This window comes from Megalobrama amblycephala, linkage group LG12 (genome assembly GCF_018812025.1).
Source record: "Megalobrama amblycephala isolate DHTTF-2021 linkage group LG12, ASM1881202v1, whole genome shotgun sequence".
In the NCBI taxonomy this organism is placed as follows: Eukaryota; Metazoa; Chordata; class Actinopteri; order Cypriniformes; family Xenocyprididae; genus Megalobrama; species Megalobrama amblycephala.
In genome coordinates, this window is record NC_063055.1 from 9,438,200 (window position 1) to 9,466,198 (window position 27,999).

The following is a 27,999-nucleotide window of genomic DNA, read 5'->3' on the forward strand; positions in this document are numbered from 1 at the left end:
TGTGTGTTGCCCTGATAAGCCATTAGTGTCCGAATTTTTACAAATCATTGATTCTTTTAACCTTTCTCAATCTGTGTTTTGATTTGATATTGTCCTTTGGATTTCTGTTACAAATTGTTCAGATTGAAGATTGTTGCTTCTCTGACCATAAGCCAATACTTTTTAATACTGTTTTATCTCATCCTGTGAAACAATCTTCTCCTAGTTAGTATATCCGCTCTCTTAACTCAGATGCGCCCATACGATTGTCCGATGCCTTTGCCTCTTCTCAATTTGCTATTTCTTTTGAATAATTTTCTTCCGATATGGGCCTTGAAGAGTTAACCTCCTATTTTAACTCCACCTGTGTTAATATTTTGGATTCTATTGCTCCTTCCAAATTTAAATACCCAAAATTGAGAAACCAGCCTTGTGAAACTAAAGCATTAAGACAAAAATGCAGGCAGGCAGAGAGAAAATGGAAACAAAATAAATTGCAAGTATCTTATGAAATTTAGAGAGACTGTTTGAAGTCTTATCAACAATCCGTTAAGATTGCTAGATCTTCATATTTTTCCAATCTGATTTCTAGCAATGCTGGTAGACCTAAAATTGTATTTAGTACTATTAACAAGGTTCTAAATCCTGCTACTACCACATTTCCTGAGGCATCTCCTGCAGTTTGCAATGATTTTTTAGAGTTTTTTATTACAAAGATTCAAAATATCCGCTCTAACATTTCAAATTCTGGAAATGCATCTTTTTCTGATCACTGCAACGTAGCTACTTTAACTAACTTCGAGCCTGTGTCTCTATCCTATTTAATAGATATTATTCACCATATGAAACCGGTATCTTGTTGCTCAGATATTCCTATTCCCTCATTTTTTATAGTGAAAGTATCGGACACTATTGGCATGTGTATCCAGTCTATAGTTAATAGTTGTCTTACTTATGGCTATGTTTCATCATGTTTTAAACATGCAGTGATACAGCCTGTGCTTAAAAAGGCTTCCCTAGATTCACTGGTTTTAACTATTTTTCGTCCTATTTCTAAGCTTCCTTTTCTTTCGAAGGTATTGGAGAAGGCTGTTTTTCATTAACTCTCTTCCTTTCTAAAGAACAATGACATATTAGATAGGTTTCAGTCTGGGTTCAGAGCCAAGCACAGCACAGAATCAGCTCTCTTGAAAGTGTTAAATGACCTTTTATTGGCTGTTGATTCTGGAAAATGTGTCGTTTTGATTCTCTTGGATCTAAGTGCAGCCTTCGACACTATTGATCACTCTATTTTATTAAGACGTCTTGAGCAGTATGTTGGCATCAGGGGAACAGCTTTAAACTGGTTTATGTCCTATCTCAGGGGGAGAACTTTTTCTGTAGAAATTGAAAACTTCACTTCCTCCTCTGCTGCGTTTACATGTGGTGTTCCATAGGGCTCTGTCTTAGGCCCTGTTTTGTTTTCTCTCCATCTCCTTCCATTAACTAATATTTTTCGCAAGCATCAGATTCCATATCATTGTTACGCAGATGACATACAACTTTATCTTCCAGTTAAGCCTGATGAAAATGCATCTCCCCAGACATTATTTGAGTGCTTGAGTGAAGTTAAAGGCTGGATGGTAGAAAACTTTCTTCAGTTAAACGATTCAAAGACTGAAGTGTTAGTTTTTGGACGCCCGGACTCAGCCAATATCCTCTCTCAAACTTTGGGTCCTATAACTAACACTGTAGGTACCTATGCAAGAAATTTGGGAGTTATTTTTGACCCAGCACTTAAAGGTGCTAAAGAGGATCTTTTTGTCGACTGAGAAACCAAAGACTGTTACTGAGTTTTTGAAATGAGCGCACGTGTAAGAACAACCCCCCTCCTTCACAGCTCATTTCAAAGGAACGCCTCCCAAAACTCGTGCACGAGTATTGGAACATGAGTGTTTACCACCGGCATTCGCTGTGTTGTGTTAGTGGATTCATTATGTCGGACTCACCGCAGGTAACTCATAATCTGCAGTTGTTACTCCTGTCTCCTGACAAAAACATTGCATGCGGCGCCTGTGGAGTGTGGAAAGTTACTGGAGCGCGCAGCCGTGCTCGTCTCTCACAAGGAGCGTCATGGCAGTGATTGACAAGCCAGAGGGCCAATCCGCGCACGTCTCTCACAAGGAATGTCACGGCAGTGATTGACAAGCCAGAGGGCCAATCCGCGCACGTCTCTCACAAGGAATGTCACGGCAGTGATTGACAAGCCAGAGGGCCAATCGTTTACGCGATGATCGCGTAAACGATTGGCTGATGTTTTTAAGGCCCTACCTCATGCACAGATGATGAATATTAATATTATTCCTTTCAGTGCACCTAATAAATAGTCTTTTATCAGTTAGTAAAGACAGTTTCAAGTAATATTGCAAAAATATATAAAACAAAACATCCTCTTTAGCACCTTTAAGTTTGACAAACAAATAAACTCAGTTGTCAAATCAGCATTTTTCCAGCTCAGGATGATTGCCAAAATTAAATCTTTTCTTTCATTCAGGGACTTAGAAACAGTTATCCACGCATTAATTTCATCAAGACTGGATTACTGCAACTCACTATATTTGGGGGTCACTCAATCATGTTTGTCTCGCCTGCAGCTGGTCCAAAATGCTGCGGCCAGATTTTTAACAGGGACAAGGAAGAGGGAACATATTTCGCCTGTTTTGGCTAGTTTGCACTGGCTCTCCATTGAATATAGAATCCAGTTCAAGGTATTATTGTTTGTCTATAAGTCCCTGAATGGCTTGGCTCCAAACTACTTATCAGATCTTTTGTCCTACCATCAGACCAATAGGCCTTTAAGGTCATCAAACACGCTGTTGCTGTCAGTACCCAAAACGCGCTTAAAGCTTAAGGGGGATCGTGCATTTTTGGTGGCTGCACCCCAGTTGTGGAATAACTTGCCTTTTAGCTTGAGATCAGCCACTTCTGTATCGGTTTTTAAATCTCTACTTAAGACACATCTTTTTAAAAAGGCTTATGGACTCGAGTAACTACTGTATTCAGTGTGTTTTTAGTGTTGTATACTCTTTGTGATTGTTTTATTTTTTGATAATAGTATAATTTTATTTCTCTGTGCAGCACTTTGGTCAACTCTGACGTTATTGTGCTATATAAATAAATTAAACTGAAACTGAATGGTTACAACAGTTCAGACGTGTCTGTGAAGAACCGATGAGCTGCTGATATGAACATATGCATGAACGAGCATTTGAAATGAATGAGGGGGTGTAATGAAAGGGTTTTTATGGTTTCTCATGGTTTATGTAAAAAAAAAGTGATTTGATTAAGACTGATTGATTCACTTTATATGCTTTAGACATGTAAAACATCCACTTTTTACATTATTTTTGGGTTCTATAATAATAGAATTGCATATACGTGACATCAAACTAGTGAATCGGTTCATTGAAATGAACTGTCCAAAAGAACCAGTTCGCTGAAAAGAATCGGACTTCCCATCACAACCACAACCATGAAAATGAAATGACACATGCTCGTGTTTAAATGAAAAATCAATCCAAAAATAATGTTAAAAGTAAGCGCAAACAAATGCTAAAATGAAATAAAAGGTACATTTATTAATTTGTTTGGTGATTTAAAAATTAATTGAATGTTGTTTATGTTTTATTAACAATTTAATTATGCATTTAATAATTTATGTAAATATTTCACCATTTATTTAATGATTTAATTTTGAGTAATTTGGCATATATATATAGTTTATGTAAAAATTCCTTTAAATTATCGTTGTTTATATTTAATTCATTGTATAAATTATTTATTAACTCATTAAGAATTTAAGTGAACAGTCATTTAGCAGGGACTAAAGAGTACTAGAGATGTTAAAGTTTTTAATAAAGGATCACCTGATGTGGGGCTCACGTGTATTCATTCATCATTAATTCATAAAAGTTTGTTGCATGCAAGATGCTTTTTATAAAAGACAAGTTGAGGAGCCATTTTTGAACTCTACTGACCATATTTGACTTGTGCAACATCCCCCACCACCATCTCAGCCACGGGGATTTGAATGACCGTGCCGTTCCGCACCACAGCGAAGCGTTGCTCCTGCTCGATACGGCTCTGCAGGCCACGGAACTGCTTTTCTTTGCTCCAGTCATTAAACGCCGTCACCAGCACCACGCAGAGCACAGAGAGCAGGATAGCTGCACCCTCGATCCAGCCCGCCTCCGCCTCTCCCTCGTCCTCCGCACCTGCACTCACATTACTACATGCTGGAGAGAGAGAGAAAAGAGAGAGTCAGAGATGGAAAGGTAAAAATGTGTGGGAGGACACAGAGTTTGAGTGTCTACTTGTGATCCTTTATGTTTTTTTATCTATCCATCCATCTCTCACTCCATTCCTTCTATTCTTTGATTTCTTAGCTATCCATGCAACTATACTGGTACTTACACACAGATATGAGAAGGTTACTTTAAAAATGCATTAAAGGGTTAGTTCACCCAAAAATGAAATTTCTGTCATTAATTACTCAGCCTCATGTCATTCCACACCCATAAGACGTTCGTTCATCTTCAGAACAGGAATGAAGATCTTTTTGATGAAATCTGAGATTTCTGTCCCCCCATAGACAGCTATGCAACTTACACTGACGCCTCAAAAAGTTCATAAAGAGATCGTAAAACTAATCCATATGTATTGAGCAGTTTAGTCCAAATTTTCTGAAGTGACTCGATCGCTTTGTATGATGAACAGATTTAATTTAGGCTTTTATTCACATATAAACATTCATCAACACACACATCAGATATGGCAAACGGAAGCTCAAGCATGTTTGCTCAATTGGTTCTCACCAATGAGGTTCGTTCTCGTGTTACGCAGCACGTTTGAGCTTCTGTAAGAGGTTTGTTCTTGCGCGTCAATCAGGTTCGGTTGAGCTTCTGTTTAAGTTCACTGATCAATGTTTATACATGAATAAAAGCCTAAATTCATTCTGTTCATCATATAAAGCGATCGAGTCTCTTAACCACTCTTAACCACTGAATTCATATGAATTAGTTTTACGATCTCTTTATGAAACATCAAAGTTTCGGTTTCTCTGATTTCATCAAAAATATCTTAATTTGTGTTCCGAAGATGAACAAAAATCGTATCGGTTTGGAACGACATGAGGGTGAGTAATTAATGACAGAATTTTCATTTTTGGGTGAACTAACCCTTTAAAAAGTTTCAAAGTAACAAGAGCCTTCCCAAAAATATGACAAAAGTAGATATGCTAAAATGTTTTAAACTATCATATCACGTTTCTCCTAAGCTTCCAATGAATGGCCAGCAATCCCTTTTGTAGACAGATTTTATTTGAATTTTTTATTATTTTTACTATTTTATCACTGAATACTTCAAACTAAGTCACCTTCACTGTCCCCTCCTGGCGGCTGGTAAAAGGACAGTCCGAGGGAAATAATGGCAGCAATTTCCAGGATTATGAGAGTAACATCCTGTAGAGCCTCCCACACGAGCTGAAGGAAGGTCTTGGGCTTCTTTGGAGGGATGAAGTTCATTCCAAACACCTGCCGACGTTTCTCCAAGTCCGCGGGATTGTCCGATAGTCCTTTTGAGAAGGAAAGATGGCAGTAAAAGTCATTGCTACCTCTCAGATTTTACTAACAAACAGACATTTAGTGAGACATTTAAAAGTTTGTATATTATGTCAGTAAATGAAATGTAAAATAACCACCAAACTGTCAACCTGTAAAGCCTGAAATATTTTCAGCATTTTTTCCCCTCCAAATTTAACAGGATTTGTTTTAGTGCCAAAATATTCAGCCCAAGAACATTTATACTGTTGTAAATAAGACTTTTATGGTGCTAAAATACCTAAACTCATTCATTATTAGGTTTTTTTTTCCATGCAAATGCTTTTGAGAACTTCCTGGATGCTCATTAATCATCACTCAAATCTGTTAGCACCAATCCCTGACCTCTTAGGGTGGCAGGAAGGGAGGGGAGAGGACATTACAAGAGAACACAGGGCACAGATGGTTAAGTCAGTGTGTTTCGGATGCACCACAGGGTGTGATTTTTGGCAGCAAGACCCAGACAGACTGTCACGCTCCCTGAATCCTCACCCTGCCAATCATCACCTGCTGCCCCTGGCAACCTCTCATCTCCCACCAGAGCTTCCCTTTCACTCATGGTAAAGCCTAATTGAGTTACTCCAAAGGTTTGTAGGAAATAATTTCCCTAACTCATACCAATTGCCCTGATTAATTCATTCAGTCTATGTTCGTGACACAATATTTGCAAGTAAATTAAGACAACTAAGATATGCCAATGCAATCCTCTTTCTACAGACTACCAGAATTGAAAGACTTTTGCAGTATATTCAGCCCTTTCTTCTACCCTTTCATCTTTCCATCCGTGCCCGTAAGCTTCTCTTTTTGTATCCCTGTCATGGTTTCTGAAGAGAGGTTTTTCAAAGAGCAGCATTAAAGGAGGAGAAAGAGCTTTACAATAAACTTAAAGTAACCTCATCGTGACTGCCAAATAGCGATGTAGGCAGACCGCATGACTTGGTCTGAAAGCAAGTGGTCGGAACAAGATGCGAATCAATGTGATTATCAGAGCGCAAAGTAGGATCATCTACCCAGAATAGACATGGCAATAAAAGATTCAGAGCAAAATAATTCCTTTAATAGTTAAACAAAAACGAAATTTTGTGGTTTCATTTAGTAAAACGTTCCTGATTCAGGTAGTCAGGAATAGTATTTTAGCCTTTAGTTAAATATGATTGTTATTTTTATTTCTTATGCATGATATTTTTGTTTCTTATGCATATGTTGTGATTATTTTAATTCCCTTTCTATGTAAAGCACTTTGAATTACCATTGTGTATGAAATGTGGTATATAAATAAACATGCCTTGCCTTGATCATTCAAAGCATGAAATAATAGGAATAAAAACTATTTAAAGTTTTTATTTACAATTCTATAAAAAAAAAAAAAAAAATTCCCTGCTGGTGGAATGATCTGCCTAACTCAACCCGAGCATTTTCAAGAAATGGCTAAAGATGCATCTTTTTTTGTCAACACTTGAATACCAACACTTTATATTCTATTTATCTTTTCCATTTAAGGCCTGTTCACACCAAGAACGATAACTATAAAGATAACTATAACGATAACTATATTTGCGTCCACACCAACAAACAATAACAGTCTGTTTATTCTAAGCTTGCGTTGCGGTTTCAAAGTGTGTATACAATATGTTTTTGCTGTTCTTGTTGCATTATTTTAACCAGCAGATGTCCTCAGCATGCTATGTTTCGAGTGAATCTAGCTAGTGTAATCAATCTAATCTAACAGTGAATTTAGCTGACAAAGTCAATATAGTGGAATAAAAACAACACCACAACACGACAATGCTGTCGAAACTAGCGCTGAATACCTGAGGTAATTTTCATGTTAAACTGTTTGCTAGCCTGGCATAATGATCTCATCGTTAATACTTCTCACCATTTATTCCGAGGGTATGACCGATTGTTTTCCATATATCCATTTTCTTTAAAGTATCCTTGAAAAGGGTGTGTAATCTGTCAAACAGCGGTGGCTTTTTCTGGACCTCGGCGATTAACTTCTCCAATGTCATCTGCCATTTTTAATTGCGCAAGCCCTTAAATTAGAACGGATTCTGATTGGCTGTCAGTGTTTTATCATTCAACAGCAGGAAAAAAAAAATCGTTCTGAAAGTGATCCCAACGATATTTTTTCTCTATATCGTTATAGCTGTGGTGTGAACAGTGCTATTCTTTTATATTTAGACCAATTTTTAGAACTATATCTTTATCGTTATCTTTATAGTTATCGTTCTTGGTGTGAACGGGCATAAATTATATATATATATATATATATATATATATATATATTTTACCCTTTTGATGGCTTAATTGCTTCTTTTGTTCTCCTCATTTGTAAGTCACTTTGGATAAAAGTGTCTGCTAAATGATTAAATGTAAATGCAATATCAACACTGGTATGCTTTTTTTTAACCTATAAAGCTTTATAATAAAACATGAAGATGTGTTTGAAAAATCCTGAATTTTCCCTAAAAATACCATGATGTTGCATAAAGACACATAGGGAGATGTTCTGAAACACTAGGACTTAAATTTTTTAAAACAAAAAACTACTGCAAAGAGAAAAACAGTATTACAGAAAGATGCTCTTGTCTGATAACATGGGCAATGCCTGCTTTCAAAAGCAGATAAAGGTGTCTGGCATTTGGTATTCTTTCTGTGAAGTCGGGCTTGTTTTTGAAAAGGAGTGTTAGTGAATACAAGGATTTACAGAAGTTCTGTCATTATTTACTCATCCTCCGGTCATTCCAAACTTGTATAACAGATTTTTCTTCTGCTGACCACAAAAGGAGCAGTTTTGAAGAACTGAACTGGTTGCTCATTCACATGCAATTACAAAGAAAGGAGATTTAATCTTTCAAGCTTCAAATAGAACACAAAAGCACCATGAAAGTATCATAAAATGGTCCATAGAATTTGTGCATGACATTAAAGCTTAAATTTTGGTCCATTCCTGAGACGAAATGATTGTACGGCTACAGAAGACCTATATGTGAATATGTTGCACAAGTCTAATGGACCACTTTTACGATACTTTTATGGTGCTTATGCATCTTTTCTGATAAAAGCCTCAGTCCCCATAGGGACTAACTACAAGGTACACAGCAATCAGTAAAATTCTCCATTTGCTTTCCACGGAAGAAATAAAATCAGACCATTTTGAATGACCTGAGAGTGAGTAAATGATCCCTGAATTAGCTGAATAGCTTCTTTAATAGCTGAAAATGTCTGTATGTTTTAGGATGCGCATGTGTTCTTATGTAATTTAGCAAGTGATATGGTCACATGTTCAAACTAGTGCTACTCACCATCTGCAGGTGAAGTCTTGAGTCTGTGACAGAGGGTTTCTGTATCTGTGAAGTTCTCCTGGATCTTCTGCAGGGCCTCGGCTCCCCTGAGCTCCATCAGCGAGCACAACTCATCCACTGACACCCCGAAATCCCCCTCTTGGCCTCCTCTGTCCATCCCTGGCTTCTTAGGGTGGAACTCTACCGTGCTATTGCCCAGATCCCCCATGATGGTGTGTTGGTTTTGGAAGACTGGCAGCTTTTAACGCTATGAGCTAAGAAATGGGTACCTGGGAAAATGTGTTATCTCTTTTGTTCTATTTATATTCCTCCTCACCTATTTCTAAGATGTTCTCTATGTAGTTCTCCATATTGAGACATGAATTGTCAGGTTGTTTGGGGTTTTCTATTCTATGGTGTGGTAGCAGGGGTTCTCCTGAAATATCCCCCCATAAAGAAAAAATCAGCAAATAAAGTGGTAGCCATTGTGCCAATCCATCGAGACCAAATTAAGCAAGTGTTACTGATTATTAAACAATAAAGGGGATCTAGTGACACAGGAATAATGTCGGTAAATAACCTGATGGGAAAAAAAGAAAAGAAAAAAGAATATTATACATTCATCTCTGAACTTGCTCAAACCAAAAACACAGACAGCTGTGAAATCCAAGAGATCAAGATGCCAGCTTAAAATCTTGATGCATGACTTTTACAAATTTATTTAATAAAAAATTAATGTTTTGGAAATAAAATTAATCAAAATCATTGTTATCATAAAATAATAATAAAAAACAGCTACACAATGATTTGAGAAGAAAATATTAAAAACTATACTATATATAAAAGTTTTTTACAGGTTCATTAATCATAGGCTAATATCCCATCACAAAATATAAAAACAGCTACACAATGATTTGAGAAGAATTTTGCGTGAAATAGTATAAAATTGTTTTTTATATGCTATTTAATGGCTTTTCAACACTTTAAGCAGTAGCTGAAATCGAAAAGGCAACATACAAAAATATCACATTATTTTGGCTTGCATGAAATAAAAAAAAAAAATGTGAATGAATTATGTAAAATTTAAGCATACAAAACACGTGACCACTCGACATTAATGAGCTGAATATCCATGTCCTGGGTACAACCTTTCATCTGTCTGCCTTCATAATATATTAAAACAGACCTGCGTGTTAGTATTATTTTATTTAGGCTATGCGTTCACTTGTTTACCCAGCAGTTAGTTATTGCGACAACTAGTCCTGGTATCTCCTGGACTACTTAACCTTTTATTTAAACCTACCTCTCCTAGATTTCATTATAAACATATTTGTTAGATTTTTACCTAGTCGACGAAATAATGATTTAAACGTCTCGAAATGTGGAGGTGGCATTTTGCTCGAGGAGTCAGTCACAGGTGTAGGTAGTTTGTGGGAAACAAGCAACCAAGTGTTCATCATGCACACCTACTGCAATGGATTGTTTACATAATATCCACTGGAAACCGAGGACAATTACTTCTTATCTAAACGCCTTTTGAAATACTCTCTCTTGATAAAAGCGTTATGTGCGCCTCTCCCCAACCCATGTATGTACTTTACAGTGCCGCCTCTCGACGCAAAATCTGCCTTCACTCAGTACGAGACGCCTGCGCATGCGCACATAAACACTTGCCCAATCCCACTGCAGAACAGATTTACGAAGGCAACACTACCAGCCATCAGGCCTGCAATTTTGGATGACATTACAATCCGCTTGAGCTCTGCGCCTCCATTTCCCTGCTGTGACACCAACTTTACTGAACATTTAAACCCATAATCTGTGCGCGCGCCTCCTCGTCTTTTATTAAAAATGGCCAGAAGATTCCTCAACAAACATGCTCTTTAAACAAGATGATGCCCTTTCCTGGTAACCTTCAGGAATCAGATGTTCACCTTGGTCCACTGTACAGCTGCTCAGAGCTTATGACAGAGCCTGTAGCATTTGTGTTATGATTTTTTTCGGGTTAATCACGGTAAAACAAATGTATATTAAAAACATTTAGAGGGGATTAAAATGAGATGCTGCACAAACCGACCAGACAGCAAGGTTACATCCATCACCTGCTTTTCAGTCTACCCAAAACTACTTTTTTAAAATCTATACAGGATCTAGAGATAAGCTACACAGCTCTTAATTAAGTTTATGGCACAATAATGATGATTCATATTTTTAAATAAGTGTTGAGAATACAAGTCCTGTCAAATTTTTGATTATAATACTGTGTAATTATTTTTATTATTATTATTAGCCTCTATATTTTTTATTTATATTACTATATATTCTGTATTGCATTTTTATTTTAATGATATTAAAAACAATTGTTGAACAATACACTCTTGACAAAATAAAATGTCATATTGGTGAATAATATCAGCATAAATATGCTGGGCATACTGTAAATGATGATGATAATTTCCATGTAATGCTTACATACTGATATTACATTAATAAAGCACTTTAATTCTACATTAGCAGACACCCGACTGTAACAAATAGACAAACCCAACACAAAACATACCCTGCTGACACCTCAAGGCACTTGTGAACATGAACATATATATATTCACTCACCGCGCAGGCCATGCTCCAAGGACATTTGACGTTGAGTCGGAAAAAGGCAGGAAAAACGGAATGATATCCAGTGATTTATCCTCAAATCATGCCCATCATGGAGAACACAAAAATGAAAGTCACATCATTTGACCTTTACGCTATTCCAAACGCAGATGATGCGCAACGGTGCAGAATAGAAATCAAATGAAGGGAGCAGGAGGCAGCAGACGGTGGTGACCACTTCATCTTATGCGGAAGAAAATCTGAATGATGCAGATGAGATTGTACCATGTCCGCATTAATTAATCTGTTAAATACGGCGTATTGTGCTGTCGGGAACGTAAAGGAGGGTCGTTTTGGTCACATCGTTGCTGTTATTTTTGGCGCTGATTGATAGAGTGATGGGTGAAGGAGAGATGTGGGTCTACATGCTGATGATGCCCGTTTGACGCGCATCTCGCGGTGATGGCAGCAGCAGCAGCAGCATCCGAGCGCTGGAGGACGGGAGGTGGGGGAGGGGCGGATGAATAACCCTTGCGCTCCAAGCCTCTCGCTTCCCTCCCTCCCTCTCTCTCTCTCTCTCTCTCTCTCTCTCCGCAATCCTTTCCTTTTCCCGGTAAAGACTAATTCTACTATGGCGAAGGCTTGGTTTTAAATATTCATAACCCAGGCTTTTGCCTCAGGAAGGTAACCAAGCAAGGTAACAACGCAACGTCAGCAAGAATAATCAATATTCATAAGCAGAACATTCGGCATTGGGTGCTTGTCACGGTATGTTGGCATGATGTACTTAATATTCATGAAGCAGACATTCGGCATTCGAGGATTACCACGCTGCGTCAGCATGAACTTATTAATATACATGAGCTCATTTTGCATGTTAACAAAAAAGAATCATGATACGTGACAAAAAAAAGAAAGAAATTATTAAAAATGGCTACATTTTGTTTATATATTTTGTTTAAAAAAACACTAGATTTAGACAAAAATTTGGCATAGCCAACATTAATTACTTAATATAACCTTCTGCATCCCTCTGTCCTCATACGAGGACATTATATTTTAGTGAATTTCTCTGACACTATACATGTCACATTTTTAAGTCTGGATGTCCTGTAAAGAGCACATTCAAGGCTTTTCAGAGAAACCAAGTGTTTGGAGGTTTCACCAGGACAGCAACTTCTCCTTGGTCTTTAAAGCTGCAGTCCGTAATTTTGCCTCTTTGTCGCCATCTCTGTTTGAAACCTGCAATTGCAGTTGTTTGCGGAATTATCATCTTTACGTGCGTTGTACCCCAGCACGGCTCTTCAGCACGGATGAATCTAATGTTTGCTGTCATTCACCACATCGGTGTGGATACTGTACTTCGGAATCACAGATTGTAGTCTTGAAAGTATGACCAAAATAAGAATTTTCACCGGAGAATATCATCTGAACATGTAAGTAACAATTCTGCCACTTTTGTTCTAACTGAGGAAAAAAAGCATTACAGTAAATCGCGCTGCCTGTGGTGATTAAACCTAATGATCGCTTAGCTCATGTCATGTCAAACTGTGCGAATTATTATTATTGTTATACTTTGTTCTCAAATTGTTAATGTTAACAACATCAGCATTGTGTGACAGTCTAATTACTGACGTTAATTTGTCATACCATACAATCCGCCATCAAAATGACAAGTTTAATTATTCCAGCTGCTGTGAGAAAAAGCTATAAAGGATCCACCTCACATGCGATATAGCCTACTAGCTGGGACTTGTTCTTTATGTTAACAGACATGACGCAAAGACAAACTGCGACATGCTCGAATTTCCCACAAAAACCCACCAGTACCACCCGAATTATAAAGCATTATTACAAGCTTACCGTTGTGAGTAAGGTAAGGTAAGGAGATGAACACTGGCTGGTTATGTACATGCTCAAAAATTTGGGATCAGCTTTAAAAATGACTGAATGATCAAATTTAGCACTCTTATGGAAATATGATAATATTTTGTAATTATCATTTAAATCTGACTAAATTGTTTGTTATAAATCAACATCTCAGGAAAATATTATGGGGTTTCTAATCAAAACATGACTTTCTGTTACAAAACAGGGCATTGATTTCATACATGTACTCAGTAGAGGACACCAGGACTTAAATCATGTTTAAAAGGCATTTTAGAAGACATTAAATAGGGAAAGAAATTACATATCAATATTCTTATGAAATATTAGATATTGTGAAAATGTTGCCAAATATTACTCCCATTATTACACTTCTTTTTTCATTACGTTATTCCAAGAACACATTAATATGCAAATTAGATACAGAGTATAGATGCATTGCATTGAATGGGAAAACTCGTGTATGGCAATTTTACCCATATTGCGTAAAGTAAAATGGTGTATCAATTCATTCTGTTATATCTTTCATAACATAGATGAGAATCATCTTTAAACAAAGTTTGGTTAAAAAAAATAATTTCATATCATTTCATGTGTCCTGGTGTCCACTTATGAGGACATAGCATAATATATGAATAAAGTACAAAATTCCATTTTTTTCTTATGCTCTAAACAATGCAATGACATGAAAAAATACTAAATTAAAAAAAAAAAAATCCCCCCAGGTTTAGGAGGATAATAACAACAAAAAGCATAGATAGAAGATATTACTTGCTGAATTTGCTCTTTATTTCATTCACCCATCTCTCTCTCTCGGCTGAGAATCTGAGCATTAATTATAAAGCGAGTGATCAGTCTGCTGCCTGTAGCTCCATTAATAAAACATCCCGACAAAGGATTTGAGAAAGAGAGAGCCTTGGTTCAATTAATATTAATTTCAGTTCAAAGTACTTTATTTGTAGACTATGATTGTTCTGCATACAATATTGTCAAAATGCCAACACAACACAGAATACACACACACACACACACACACACACACACACATTCAATTTGTTAATTTTTGCTATTTTCATAACTTTCATAATTCATTCTTCTGTATGCCATTTTGTCTTTTTAACTTTGTTTTAATTTCATACTCATATTTTATTTTATTTGTTACCATTACTAGTTTATTTGCACTTACATTGCGTAATTTTTGTCATTCATAAAGCACACTAAACTGAATTTATGAGTGGGAAAGATGGGTAAAAAACACTGAGAATATATGACCTCTGTGTCTTTATATTGGCCACTTCAAATTATTTTAAGTAAGCCAAATTATTAAATGAATGAACGGACCAATGACCTGTTGACACATACTCTTGTGTGGACTGTGTTCATGTTCTGTAATGTTCTCCTGCATCCCACGTGAAATTTGTGACGTGTCAACCCCTCTAGTGGAGAAGAATGGCATTGCATCCAGCAGCAACCATATCCTTGTGGCTGCTCAAGATATCTATGTAATTTCTGAAGCCAAGCTTGATGAAAGTGATGAATCTTGTAATGTATAAGCATTTCATTTATTCTTGGATGATGCAAGAAGGCGACGCCCCACCCACACGCTGTATGCGACTAGAGAGAATAATGCGTAAATAAAGTTGGAAAGTTTTCTAATATCCACATCTACTAGCATCCTTATAGACGGCTATACAAACATGCATGTGAAAACTATTACAACAGGGATCGACATTACAAATCTAAGTCTTTTACAAAGCAATGAGCTGTTATCTTACATAAGGACTGTAGGCTATAGCTACTGAGGTGAAAACCCATGCCAAATAAGATACTGGATTGACCTTGAAATTCTGAAAAAAATTACTTTATCCAGTAGCCTAGGATATTGTTTAAGAAGGTTCTTGTTTAACTGGCTCTAAATTATGATAGATTTTCATGTTGGCACTTCTTTTGGATTATTTGACAAGTTAGAAGTGGAACAATGTGCATTTTGCCAACACATGTGTTTTGGTTCCATGCTCCATACTTTTCTCAAAGGCCTGTTTTAATGAGTTATATTCAAATAAAAGGTTTTAACGAGGGTGGAATGTGCTGTACCCTATGTAATCCCCTGACATAATCTGTTTGTGGGCCTGCCCCTCTCTCTTTCTTTCTTCCACTAAACACATGATTCAGATCAAGCCCCCTTTTGAGGCTAGGCTAAATAAACGCACAGAGGAAGAACAATTCTGGACCAAAGTTCAACCTCATGCTGTTGCCAGTCCGGTATTTATGCTAGTCACCACTTTTAAAACAAGAAATATGCAATGAAAACATAAGTGAAGGACCTTGCTCACTCTTGGTAACACACTGTCACACGACTCCCTGCCAGATCCGGAATAAAACCTGCATTGTTGGGACATTCTTCCACATTTCAAAACTTATCTTCAGGACATCACCAAGGAAAAGGTACAATGTCTCATTCTACATGTTTGTGTGTTTTAAAATGTTTCATTTTGCAGTAGTAGTTCAGTCAATGTAAATATCATTGTAAAAGGAAATGGAGACTATTGCACAATATCATTCAGAACAATGTACACAGTAATTTTTTATACAATAAGTTACACAGTTATATACATATTTGTGCAAATCAATAAATTGCTTCCACTTTGCAGCCTATTTAACAGTACACAGGTTTTGATGCTCAAGTCATTGGTATGCAAAAGCTTAATCTTGGATGAAAAGCCTTTACATAACTATTTAGCATACATGTGAGGGAAATGTGCCTGTGTTTAGATAGTTACGTGATCTATGTTCTCTAGTCTAGCACTATCTAGTAGTTTCTCACATGCAAACAGTGAACTCATAAAACTGTACATGTGTTCAACTGAGATCTTGAAGCAGATCATTAACTGACTGAAGCAGTTCATTAACTGACTGTCATCATTAACATTATTCTGAACCTGTATGACTTTTCTTCTACTGAACACAAAAAGTATATATATTTTGAAAGTCCAAGGGGTCTCAAAAATATATTGTAACCCTTTGACTTTCATTTTATGGACCAAAAACATGAGATGTGAGTAAATGATAAAATAATATTTAACTCTGGGTGAATTATCCCTTTAAAACACAAATACAAAGTTCATAAAGTCTACAAAGTTCAGTTACTGTAAATTAGCATTAGTTTCTCATTTACAAGCTTAAGCATTTTTTTTTCTTTTTTCTTTTTTTTTTCCATTGGTGATATTTTGATCTACAATTGCAAAAAGTCAAGAATTGCAATGTTTCCCATTCAAAATGATTGACTAATCAAACATACATTTTCAGACAATGCTGCTGCATCCCCAGACTTTTGTCCTTGTTGTCTTCCTTTGGAGTCTCCCACTACTTTCCCTGGCTGGGAAGATCCTAGTGTACCCTGTGGATGGAAGCCACTGGCTTAACATGGACATTCTGCTACGGGAGCTTCATCAGCGAGGTCACAAACTGACAGTGGTCCGTTCTGCCAACAGTTGGTACATCCCAGAGAACACCACACACTACACGCCCATCACCATCCATGTTGATCACCTCAGCAGCCTGGAGGACCCCAAGTACATGGCATCCTTTCTTAAGAGAAACATTGACATTCAAAGAGGGGAAGGATCAGTTTTGTCATTCATTGCCCTACAGAAAGAAACCATCACTCTTTTAGAAGAGTCTCACAATTCTTCTGCTGAGATGGTGAAGATCATCCTAGAAGACAAAAAGCTTATAAGAACACTCAAAGAGTCCAAGTATGATTTGATGCTAACCGATCCTGGTTTTGCAGGAGGGGTCATATTGGGTGCATACTTAGGTCTACCAGTGGTGTTCAACGTACGATGGATAACAAACGGAGAGGGGCACTTTGCAATTGCACCCTCACCGCTTTCTTACATCCCAACTATCGGATCCAGAGTAACTGACAAAATGAGCTTTGCGAATAAAATGAAAAATCTCTTGCATTTTGGAATCGGCCAATATATAGATCACATGATCACAAGGCCCCTTTATCAAGGAGTTATCAGCAAATACATAAACCCCAACTCCAATGTCTACACTCTGATCCAAGGAGCGGATTTGTGGCTCATGCGAGTCGATTTTGTATTTGAGTTCCCTCGTCCTACTATGCCCAATGTGGTCTACATTGGAGGCTTCCAGTGCAAACCCTCCAAACCTCTATCAGATGATTTGGAGAAGTTTGTCGAGAGTTCTGGAGAGCATGGGGTGGTGATCATGTCTTTGGGTACTCTGCTTGGAAGTCTGGTTCCTGACATATCTGAGGTCATCGCCTCTGCCTTCGCTCGCTTGCCGCAAAAGGTAATTTGGAGGCACGTAGGGGAAAAGCCATCTACGTTGGGGAAAAACACACTTATTGTGGAATGGTTGCCTCAGAATGACCTTCTAGGCCATCCTAAAACTAAAGCTTTTGTCACCCATGGAGGAACGAATGGAATCTACGAGGCTATTTACCATGGCGTGCCGATGGTTGGACTCCCGCTCATCTTCGACCAATTTGACAACATGATACGCCTGGAAGCCAGAGGGGTGGCTCAAGTGCTTGACGTCGCAACCCTGAATGTAGATACCCTAACGCAAGCCCTGAGGGACATACTGGATGAAAATCAACCGTACCAGAAGAACATGCGCAAAATGTCAAGTCTGCATCGTGACACACCGCTTAAGCCAATGGACAGCGCCATCTTTTGGCTGGAGTTTGTCATGAGACATAAGGGTGCGGCGCATTTGCGCACAGAGTCCTACAAGCTTCCTTGGTATTCCTACCACTGCGTGGATGTGTTAATGTTGATAGTGAGTTTGTTTACGGCAGTCTGTCTGATCTTGGTCTTGATGAGCAAGGCATTGCTTAAAGTTTTTGTCAGGAAAAGAAAGGCCAAAAAAGAGTAGACATCTTTGGTAATTTTTTTGGCTATAGGTGATATCATTAATGCTGCTGTATGTAATTTCTGCACCACTTCTAATGGGTTAAGGTTTGGTTAGTTTGAATGACCTTGTAGCTGGTAAATGCTCAACCATCTGGCTGAAAAAAAAAAACATCTTTCTCCATTAATAATTTTGCAAGCAATGTTTAAATTGTAAATATATCAATTTAACCAATGCCGAGTTCACAAATTCACACTTATAAATAATTGGATAGAGTAAAAGAGCATGCGTATTTGGCGTGCTGACTGAGGGGAGTGCTCTAAGCTTGGAATTTGGTCCAAACTAAGAGTACTCCCCCCTGTATACCTGGCTGGGATAGGAACCAGGGTGCTTGAGCGATGTAGAAAAATGTCAAAGAACGTCTGAGAGTCGACTACATATATCTGCCTCCTCTCATGCTGATTGGATAGATAATTTGAACGTGTTCCTTTTAAACTTTGTTAGAGGGTTAATTCACCCAAAAATGAAAATACTGTCATTAATTACTCACCCTCATGTCGTTCCACACCCATAAGACTTTCGTTCATCTTCGGAGCACAAATTAAGATATTTTTCATAAAATCCGATGGCTCATTGAGGCCTCCATTGCCAGCAAGACTGTTAACATTTTCAATGCCCAGAAAGCTACTAAAGATATGGTGACTACAGTGGTTCAACCTTAATGTTATGAAGTGATGAGAAAACTTTGTGTGCCAAAAAAAAAAACAACAACTAAATAATGACTTTATTCAGCAATATCTAGTGATGGACGATTTCAAAACACTGCTTCATGAAGCTTCGAAGTGCCAAAGTCATGTGATTTCAGTAAACGAGGCTTTGTTACGTCATAAGTGTTTCGAAAGTGTTCCAAAGATGAACGAAGGTCTTACGGGTGTGGAACAACATGAAGGTGAGTAATTAATGACAGAATTTTCATTTTCGGGTGAACTAACCCTTTAATAAAACATTTGTTGGAAGGCTCTTAAAAAGCGTGAAATGGACATTCTTCATTTCTGCTGCCTTTCACAGCTAAGTTTAGTCACTAGAGATAAGCTTGAGACTGTGAGCATTCTTATGGTGTAATCAGCATTGTCCAGAGTGATCAATCACATAACATGTAGATTCAGGTGATTGGCTCAAAACCTGGCAGCACAACTAAGCGTAAGCAATGGAGCCATGGAGATGAATATGAATGCTAACTTTCTAACTTGAAATTTCAATAATAAAATTATACACATCAGCTTTGAGGGTTTATATGAATATATTTGGTCAATTAATGTGTTGCTAAAAGTATATTTTAATGTTTTTAAAAAAGGAACTGCAATGGATTTTGTTTTTCAATTTGTTTTATTGATTTGTACAGACATTGAATGAACCAGCTGTCTATTTTGCACGTAAATATTTCACTTAACACAACCACCGGCATGGTCAACAAAAAATAAAATTATTCAAAAAACAGAGTCATAATGTGACAGATGGCCGATGACGCCGATGCTCCTACATTTTGGAATGGTGTATTACTATATATGGTTACAATAGGTGAAATACTTTAGAGTAAAAAATAAAGTGCTCCGTCTTCATCTGTTCTACTGTGTCACTTTGAGAATACTCATCTCACCTCTCCAAAAAGTAGCAATCCCATTTCTTTCTCTATGAAAAACAAAGTGTAAAAAAGGTTAGAAATGTCTAGATATTTCAAATCTACAGACCACAGCTCAATTGTCACTGTGTGATATTTAAGGGGATCAATGTCATATACATGCAAGATATAAAGACAAACACTTGAACACAATCAATAGAACATGTAACCTATATAATAGATACCAGTCTGTAACTTTGTTTAGTTCCATTAGGAAAACATTACAAAATGCTTTTCTTCCTTCTGTAATAATAATAATAATAATAGCAGTAATTGTTCCACAGCTAACTTTTCTAAACATCTGTTCCACTCACCCCACGTCACCAATTTTCTTTCAACATTTCAACAGTTTCATTATATCTTAAATGGATGAGGAGAGAATGAATAAGAGGGAGTTTAAAGAGAGAATGAATGTCTGGGAACAGCTTTGGTATTTTAAAAGTATAGCAAAAACATCTCAAGTCAGTCAAATTACACATCCTCCTGCGATTGCATGTTGCTCAGGCATTTGTTTCACTTCAGTCATGTTGAAGTGTCAAAAAAAAAAAAAAAAAAAACACAGGTTGTGCTTCAGGTTGGCACATTTTGTGTTATCTTTCAAGACTTGTTGAACAGAGGTTACAGTAGATTATTTCAACACAGAAACCCTGGCAGAGGCCGTTCCTCAGGACACAGTTGGTTGAATTCAAATGAGTGGAAATTATGAATATATTGTTAGATCCAAGTGAGATTGTGTTTTAAACTAGCACTAACAGTCCAAATTTTTTTTCACTTTTTTTTTGATTGAACAAAAGTCGTCAATTTGTACCTTTTGAAAATACAAAGCCTTAATCAAATACTGCTGTCTCACGCATGCCAACTTTACAAAGGCATATCTCCGTATTAAACTTGTACAAAAAAAACTCTGCCCAGAAATCCAACCAATAACAAACAATGAAGATTAATTTGAATGCTACGTTTTGGTCCAAACATGGATATTAATAGGCAAAGAGATCCCAAATGTCTTAATCCTTTTGGAAAATTATGGACAAAGAGCATCTATTAAGTTGTGAATTCAAACAAGAGCGAACATTTGCCAGCGTTACTGGGTTTTTCCATAAACAAAAGAAAATTACAGGGACATGCATCAAAACACAAGCTGCAACAAAGCATATCATAAACCAATCTGAAAACCAATTCTCCATGCTCCAGAATCTTCAGATGTTGGACTACACCCCCTTGTGAATTTGCTAAAACAAACCCAATTGTGCAATAACTTCAATGATAAAACAGAAATGGAGAACGTGTTCTTTTTCAAGTAGTCACAGTTCCAAAGTGAAGTGCAATGTTGCAGTGTGCTATGAAGATTTTGTATGATGTTATATAAAAACTCTGGAGATTCTGCTTTGTGATTTTGCAATGAAAAGACTAAAAATGCAAGTTCACATCCAGAAGAACTTGAACATGGATGGTTAGACAACATTGACAGTGGAATCGTTTCATAATGAGTTGAAGCAATGTGATGTTTTAAAGGCAAATCAGTCAAACCTTATGCAACCTGTCCTATTTGTTAAACTTTGAGGCGAACACATTTCATTTAACCAGGAGAATTCCTCTAAGAGCAAATGGTTGTGCAACAAAACTCAATGAAAATATAGCAAAAAAAACCTAATTCACACAAGCCTAAAAACAAAAGCATTAGTGTCAATTATGCAGGAATAAAGACAAAAGAAACTAAATGCCTTCTTTGTCATTTACTTCTCTCTTTCATCTTTTTATTTCCACAACTTGAGATACTCAAAATAAAATAGAAATAACGCAACTTTCCAGAACACGTTTAACACCTCTTTTCATCCACATTTGCTAAAGATGCAAATCCCGGCCTCTAGAAGGGTATCTTTCTTTGAAGAGTCACTTCCTCTGTTTACATTCCTCACTCTTCTCCCACCCCCCATGTATACCTTCTCATTAGTGTCCAATCTCTGCTCATCAGGGTCTCTCTGACATCCCTCCACTTACCGAGTCAATCCCACCACTAGGACAAGGGACCCTCCCTGCTTCCCGTGCCCGCACCGGCACCTCCTGCCACCAGGTTCCTCAGCAACTTCCTCCGGCCAGCCTGGTAGTCTTCCTCATCCACGTTCACCAGGAGCTTAATGGCCTCGTGACCCACTGCCTGCTTCAGAGAGTCCGTGATGAAAACGCCCTTCAGGGCTTCTAATAGCGAGCCATTGATGTAGTCCCGCCAAAAGGCGTCCAGGTAGGTCAGCTCTGAAAACTTGATGTCACATATGATGGAACCCAGGTCACGGGATTTAAGGATGGTGTTGGCCTGGTTGAAACGCTCAAATTGCCTCTCCAGCGCCTCTTGCTTGTTAGAGAAGACATTGCCTTGTAGAGCTGACTCGTGCTGACAGTACTCCGCACGCACCCTCAGTCTTATGTCTGCAAGTCAAGGAAGGAGGTTAAAAAGGTGGCTTTTATATCTACTAACAAAAGTCATTTTGCGTGTCTGTGCTCAAATAGCACATCCATGGAGAATATCATACATACCCACAAATGGCAATGGCTGGCTTCAAAGCAACTTTCAAAAGGTTGCCAAGAGGTGAGATTTCGCATGAGATTTAATAAAGACACATATTCAAAATTTTATTCGTCACTTTGGCTACGTTCACACTGCAAGCTTTAGAGCTCAAATCCAATTTTTTTGTATAGCTGTTCACATTGTTGTTTTAAATGTGGCCAATATCAGATTCCATTGTGAACCGATCATGTTCCTGAACTGACCCGCACATGCAAAAGAACGATAAAAAGACGTCAAACTGATCTGCTGCGGAAACCAGCAAATTTATGTGCAGGCAATATAAAAATCAAAGACGAGGAGGCGAAAAAAAGAGCTGAGTTTTTAAACAATTATAATGTTTTGCTTGTATTTAGAACTGTCACTGTAATACTTATGAGTTCTGACACATCACTATCCATCACTAAATACATTTCGCAACTGTCTTGATAACTTTAGGTATATAAAATCTTTGAAGCGACTCCCATGAGCGCAGAATTGTGATGAATGTCGATCTAGAGTGACGTAAAAGTCGCGTGAATTCCGATTTGACAGTTCAGATTGAGGTCACATTGCAAAACATCAGAGCGGTATCGGATTTAGGACCACATCAAAACAGAATTGAAAAGATCAGATTCCATGGTTTGTGCAATTCGCACTGTCATGACAAAAACAGATCACATGAGCAAAAAAAAATCTGATGTGCACCACATTTACCTGAACAGTGCTTGGGGGGAGTATCGCCAAGTGGAAGAATCCGAATGCGTCTTATTGCTTGAGCGTGTAGATGTAACGTTTTTTTTTTTTCGGTAATGGGTAAAATGGTGTACTTATAATTTTAGTAAAATCTTATTCCATAGAGTCAAACTTTGTCGTTCTTGATCATAAACAATACGACTGTCATCACAACCAGCATGCATCTTTTTTTTACTAGAGCAGATTTGTTGTCTTACCACAGGTCTGTTTTTCTCTGCAGTCTGCTGTTGTGTGAGATCTTTTCCTTTTCCTGCTGGGTGGAGGTGGGGTGGGTTTAGCACGTGGTGGGCATACCTGGGGTCCTGATGGAGGACAGCAGATCAATGGCTGGGGTCCTGAGAAACAAAACACGATCAAAATCACTACCACAATATTCGTCTTGTAGTACATGCATTTCCACTGATCATGATTAGGTTTAGGAGAAAGAAATAAAGTGAAGATTTGGATGATTTCCAGTTCAGAATCAGAAAAAAATTAGTGTTAAAAGCGATGTTAAGGCTGGAATACACTACATGGCTTTCACCCCCAATTTGCAGTCTGGACAAGCTACCGAAAGTCAAGAGCAAATCTGCAGATTTTGGGCAGTCGGAGTTGACAGATTTCACAGAAAATCATAGTGTATGATGGGCATAGATTTTCTAGCTTCAGACCGATTCTATCCAATCTGAGTACATGTTTAATATTTTAAGCTAGTTTTAGAACAAATATTGTTTTCATGCATCTTATAAACGGAATACCCCCTTTACTTTAAAACCCTGCCCACTTGAAAGCCCAAGCTTTCTGCTTCCCAAATATGTGCTGGACTGTACAAATGCAAAAATTTCAAAAGGTCTTCAACCCTGCTCCTGGGGACCCACTGCACAAAATGACTGACAGGCAAAAAGCATCTCAAAAGATCTGATTGGCTTATACAGTACAGTATAATTTCATTCAATGCCATGTCAGCATCTGAGGCTATTTTCAAGGCAAAAACTCAATTACCTGAATGGCTAATCAAATAATTAGACCATGGTCGGCAGTTTTTGCAGTTGCAGCTCAAGAATAATGTTTCAGTAAAAAAAAAAACAACAACAAAAATAGTTATGAACAGAAATTTTAGTATCCAAAAATATTTGGCCAAAAATTTATACTTGGTTTTGGTCAAACAACTAGCAAAGATAAGCGTTAGCTTAATGCTAATTGCAGTACTCACTGGTAGCACCTCCACTATCTTTCGCAGCATTTATCTTTTTTGGTAGTCCTTTGAGAAAACATCATAAAGGCAGGAGTATTGTTGCCATAGCTCCATGAACCTTTCCTCCACTGCATAATTCCACCTAGCAGCACCAATACCATCGTCTCTCTTTCATTTTGCCATGTTTGAAAGATGTATACGGAAGAGCTTCTATGCTCCAGTTGGTCAATGTCACAGATATGAAGGATGGAGGACCAGAAAAAAATTAAACATGCCAGTCTTTCTGTCCGGACATAGTGAAGTGTCATAGACGCAGTGTCAGGTGTCCTCCACTATGACACACTATACGAGATAAAATTATCGATTCTTGCATTCCGACACCCATTGGCGCTTACGAATCGCCCAACATCAACTGGACCGTGCCAAAATCAGGCTGATATCATGTATAGTCTGAACTCAGCATAAGTCTAACAGTGTATTTCATACAAACAACGTGGAAAAGCTCCAACAGTTAAACGCCAGTTGTGTGGATGCTAGGGCATTATTGATTTGGTTTTTTTAATCGATTTTCAGTTTGATTAACTGAGATATTTTAGTCTATGCTGTTTTCAGTTGATGCATGAACAAAACTTCACTAAACATTATTTATAACACGCTTAGCATTTAATAATTGCGATAAGCTTTGTGTTTTGCTACTTTTGATATGAAAATGTCTGAGCTTTCAAATTCTGTGAATTTTATAACAAATTTTTTTTTAAAATGTGGTATGAATGTGACACCCTTTAATCTCTTCTTCTTTACTGATAGTTACAGCATAAAAATGCTGAACAAACAGGTGTAAAATACAGATGAGTAAAGGTGAATGAACATCAGAAGGTATGTTGAAAGAAACAGTACAACTTACTGAAATATATCATATCATCACTCAACCAGTGTTTCAACCACGGAAAAAATGTTACGTAACAGTACATTTACCTTTTTATTTGAGTATTGATTATTACATAAATTTTATTTCTGGTTTTTACATAAATTAATACCTTAATTTCAGTTTCTGTGTATCGGAAAAAAATTATTTCAGTGCATCACTACCAAAAATGCTTATATCACCATCAAGAAGTCTAAAGCACAACCAAAAGAGGACACACCTGTTCTTCTGTGAGGAGTTCCCTGCTGGGCCTCTCCTGTTCCTCTGGGAGAAACATAACGCACTGACGTCTCCTCCAGATATTTATCCACTGGATCTGGGCACACTGGGAAATAATAAGCAACATTTTACATATTCACCTTGCCAAAAAAAGATTACAGAGTAATGAAACTGTGGCTTCACTGCATAGAAAAATCAACTGTCATAAGCGGTGGATGAACAAGTGACCAAAATGAGAGCGAAAGTGACAAGAACTCAAACCTGTCTGTCTCTTGCGCAGCGTGACGTACGGCAGCAGGTCATGGCGAGTGATGATGCGGAGCAGCTGAAGAACATGCCGGAAGTTTGTCTCATCACATCGCCCCTGGCGCTCCAGCGCTAGCAGGAAATCCCGGCCGCTTCGTATCCCTCCTCTCTCGTACTCGTCAATAACGTCCACAAAAAGGAAGGACAGCACACGCACATCACGGTGCGTCAGCTGTGCGCCCACAATATCAAACATGCGGTGAAGGGAGTAAAGCCCATACGCGTCGTCCACAGCCTCCTCTGGCCACGGCTCCACCCGGCCAGACGCAGGTCTCCGAGACGAAGAGGAATTACTGCAGGACGCCGGAGCCAGTCGGCTTAGAGAGAGCGCAAGAGAGTTACCGTGAGCTGTTGCGGATGAGGATGCCGCAACCCAGCCTCTCCGAGAAGAGGAGAGCCCGGAGCGGGAATACGAGTCTATAGGGGAACGAGAGATGTGTTGCCTGCCCTGACTAGATGAAGAGTTCTGTGGCAAGAGGAGGGCAGGGTTGGCATTCCCATGCTGCTGTGAGGTCATCACTCTTCGCTAGGCGGATGACGGGTGAGGGGGATGGAGGAAGGCCCTGTCAGCAGTGTGAAGCAGCTCGAACTCTGTCAACACGCTCGGCCCGCAACTCTCACCTCCAACTTCACTCTAGAAGAATTCATGTTAAAGCATTAGGTCAGTGAATCCACTGCAGCAGTATAGATTCATATGACATATCGAATAATAGATTCAGAAAGATGATAAACAGACTAGGACCAATTATCACATGACCTGGGTGAATTTTACACTTAGGTAAACAGATCTATTGCTCAACTGTGTTTCTAGACTTAAATGTCAGAGCTGCCATTGCTCAATTATGCAGCAAATCAAAAACATACAGATCATATGTTTGCACATCACATCTACATATAAAATCCTACAGATTATATATTCTGATATAATATCTACATATAGATTATGTATTCCAATATTATATTCTACATAAATTATATAGATTTTATACTATGATATAACAACTATACAAAAAAAAAGCATACAGATTATATATTCTGATCTACATTTAAAAACATATAGATATATACTTTGATATATCTACATACAAGGTTATACAGATTTTATACTCGGATATCATATCTACATATAAAATAATACAGCACAAATACTCTGATATCACATCTAAATGTAAAATAATAGAGATTTTATATTCTGATATCACATCTACATTTAAAATCATACATAATATATACTTTGATATGACATCTACATGAAGTGCTTCAATTTAAGAACCTATTTGAGTACAACTACTGTAGCAAACTTATATTTTAAGCCTGTTTGTTCAGTTTTGATCTAATAAACCCAATAAATAACAACAGATAAAATATTTAAGCAGAGGGACAGTTTAGTTACTGACCTGCTTAGCTTACAAATTAACATCTAACAGGTTTAAAAGGATGAATATCAAAATAGCAGGATGCATTAAACATTTCACTTCCATATAAAGGCTTTTATGTGAGTTTTAAGACAAGAAACTCTATTAAAAAGATTTATGAATAAGAAGTTAGACATCAACAATCTCCTGAAATCTATCTGGACAGCTGTATGTTGTTAGCCTGTTTCTTAGCACACACAGGAGGGGCTGTAGAACACAGTGATATGTTAAGATTATATACATTTTCTAGTTAATATTTCATTGCGATCCCCTGTATTATTTCTATATTCCTAAAGGTACTTAAACGTTATTTGCTATTGATATAAACTTCGCTTAGCAACTGACTGCTGGCTTGCTAACGTCAACAGCGTGTAGCAACACTGAATGTACACAACTGTCTTACCTGTTTAATTTCATGAATCACTTTGCAGACGCGGTGACTATGGACGTGGACTGCGGTCTGGTCCTCATACATGTACAATAATCGTGTGTGGGGATAATTTAAACGGTTTGGTGAAGCTTGGTAATGAGCCCATTTTTTGTTCCTCTACTAAAATGTAGGTACATCCGGGACATGAGCAAGCGTGGGGCAACATCCGGGGAATGTAGGAAACGCTTGTCTTTATCAAACAGACAATAAACTCTCGTGATGTGTAGATTTGTTTTTTTTTTGTTTTTTAAATTGCTGTTACGAATAAATCTACAAGAAAAAAAAA

At 37.7% G+C, this 27,999-nt stretch overlaps 3 protein-coding genes across 12 annotated transcripts in view; 1 reads left to right on the forward strand and 2 right to left on the reverse strand.

Moving 5' to 3' along the window:
* atp2b3a (ATPase plasma membrane Ca2+ transporting 3a) overlaps positions 1–12,093 on the reverse strand; it is a 40,432-nt gene extending 28,339 nt beyond the window's left edge. For 2 of the 9 annotated variants that reach the window (XM_048211423.1, XM_048211426.1), the window contains exons 1-4: positions 11,516–12,090; positions 8,924–9,482; positions 5,393–5,590; positions 3,996–4,253 (exon numbers count right to left, since the gene is read on the reverse strand). In XM_048211423.1, the coding sequence (XP_048067380.1) occupies positions 3,996–4,253; positions 5,393–5,590; positions 8,924–9,131 (664 nt within the window). In that variant the 5' untranslated portion in view covers positions 9,132–9,482; positions 11,516–12,090. Of the gene's footprint in view, positions 1–3,995; positions 4,254–5,392; positions 5,591–8,923; positions 9,483–10,247; positions 10,555–11,515 lie in introns of those variants that run through there. The other 7 variants (XM_048211417.1, XM_048211422.1, XM_048211424.1 and 4 more) reach the window with 7 other exon arrangements.
* A 1,810-nt stretch (positions 12,094–13,903) lies between these two features.
* Positions 13,904–18,898, forward strand: ugt5e1 (UDP glucuronosyltransferase 5 family, polypeptide E1). Its single transcript, XM_048211353.1, is given in 4 exon segments — positions 13,904–15,691; positions 15,693–15,803; positions 15,806–15,832; positions 16,694–18,898. Coding segments are annotated over 4 exon segments (1,881 nt in total). The 5' UTR covers positions 13,904–15,550; the 3' UTR covers positions 18,296–18,898.
* A 740-nt stretch (positions 18,899–19,638) lies between these two features.
* Positions 19,639–27,882, reverse strand: dedd (death effector domain containing). 2 transcript variants are annotated; one of them, XM_048209307.1, is made up of 6 exons: positions 27,687–27,882; positions 25,824–26,502; positions 25,564–25,668; positions 23,442–23,579; positions 21,948–22,373; positions 19,639–19,960 (listed from the first exon to the last, which is right to left on the reverse strand). In XM_048209307.1, the coding sequence occupies exons 2-5, from the start codon at positions 26,383–26,385 to the stop codon at positions 21,964–21,966; spliced, it is 1,215 nt and encodes a 404-aa protein (XP_048065264.1). In that variant the 5' UTR covers positions 26,386–26,502; positions 27,687–27,882; the 3' UTR covers positions 19,639–19,960; positions 21,948–21,963. The 2 variants fall into 2 exon arrangements, with proteins under 2 accessions (XP_048065264.1, XP_048065263.1); XM_048209306.1 differs by having other exon boundaries at positions 19,639–22,373.
* Positions 27,883–27,999: the final 117 nt, after the last annotated feature.

Bases quoted from the DNA above. Each gene is read 5' to 3' on its own strand.
- dedd (XM_048209307.1), bottom strand. From the start codon at position 26,385: ATGACCTCACAGCAGCATGGGAATGCCAACCCTGCCCTCCTCTTGCCA. The intron at 25,669-25,823 runs GTTTGAGTTCTT...ATTATTTCCCAG, and splicing joins GCTGCGCAAGAGACAGACAG to TGTGCCCAGATCCAGTGGAT. The intron at 23,580-25,563 runs GTGTGTCCTCTT...TTTGTTTCTCAG, and splicing joins AACTCCTCACAGAAGAACAG to GACCCCAGCCATTGATCTGC.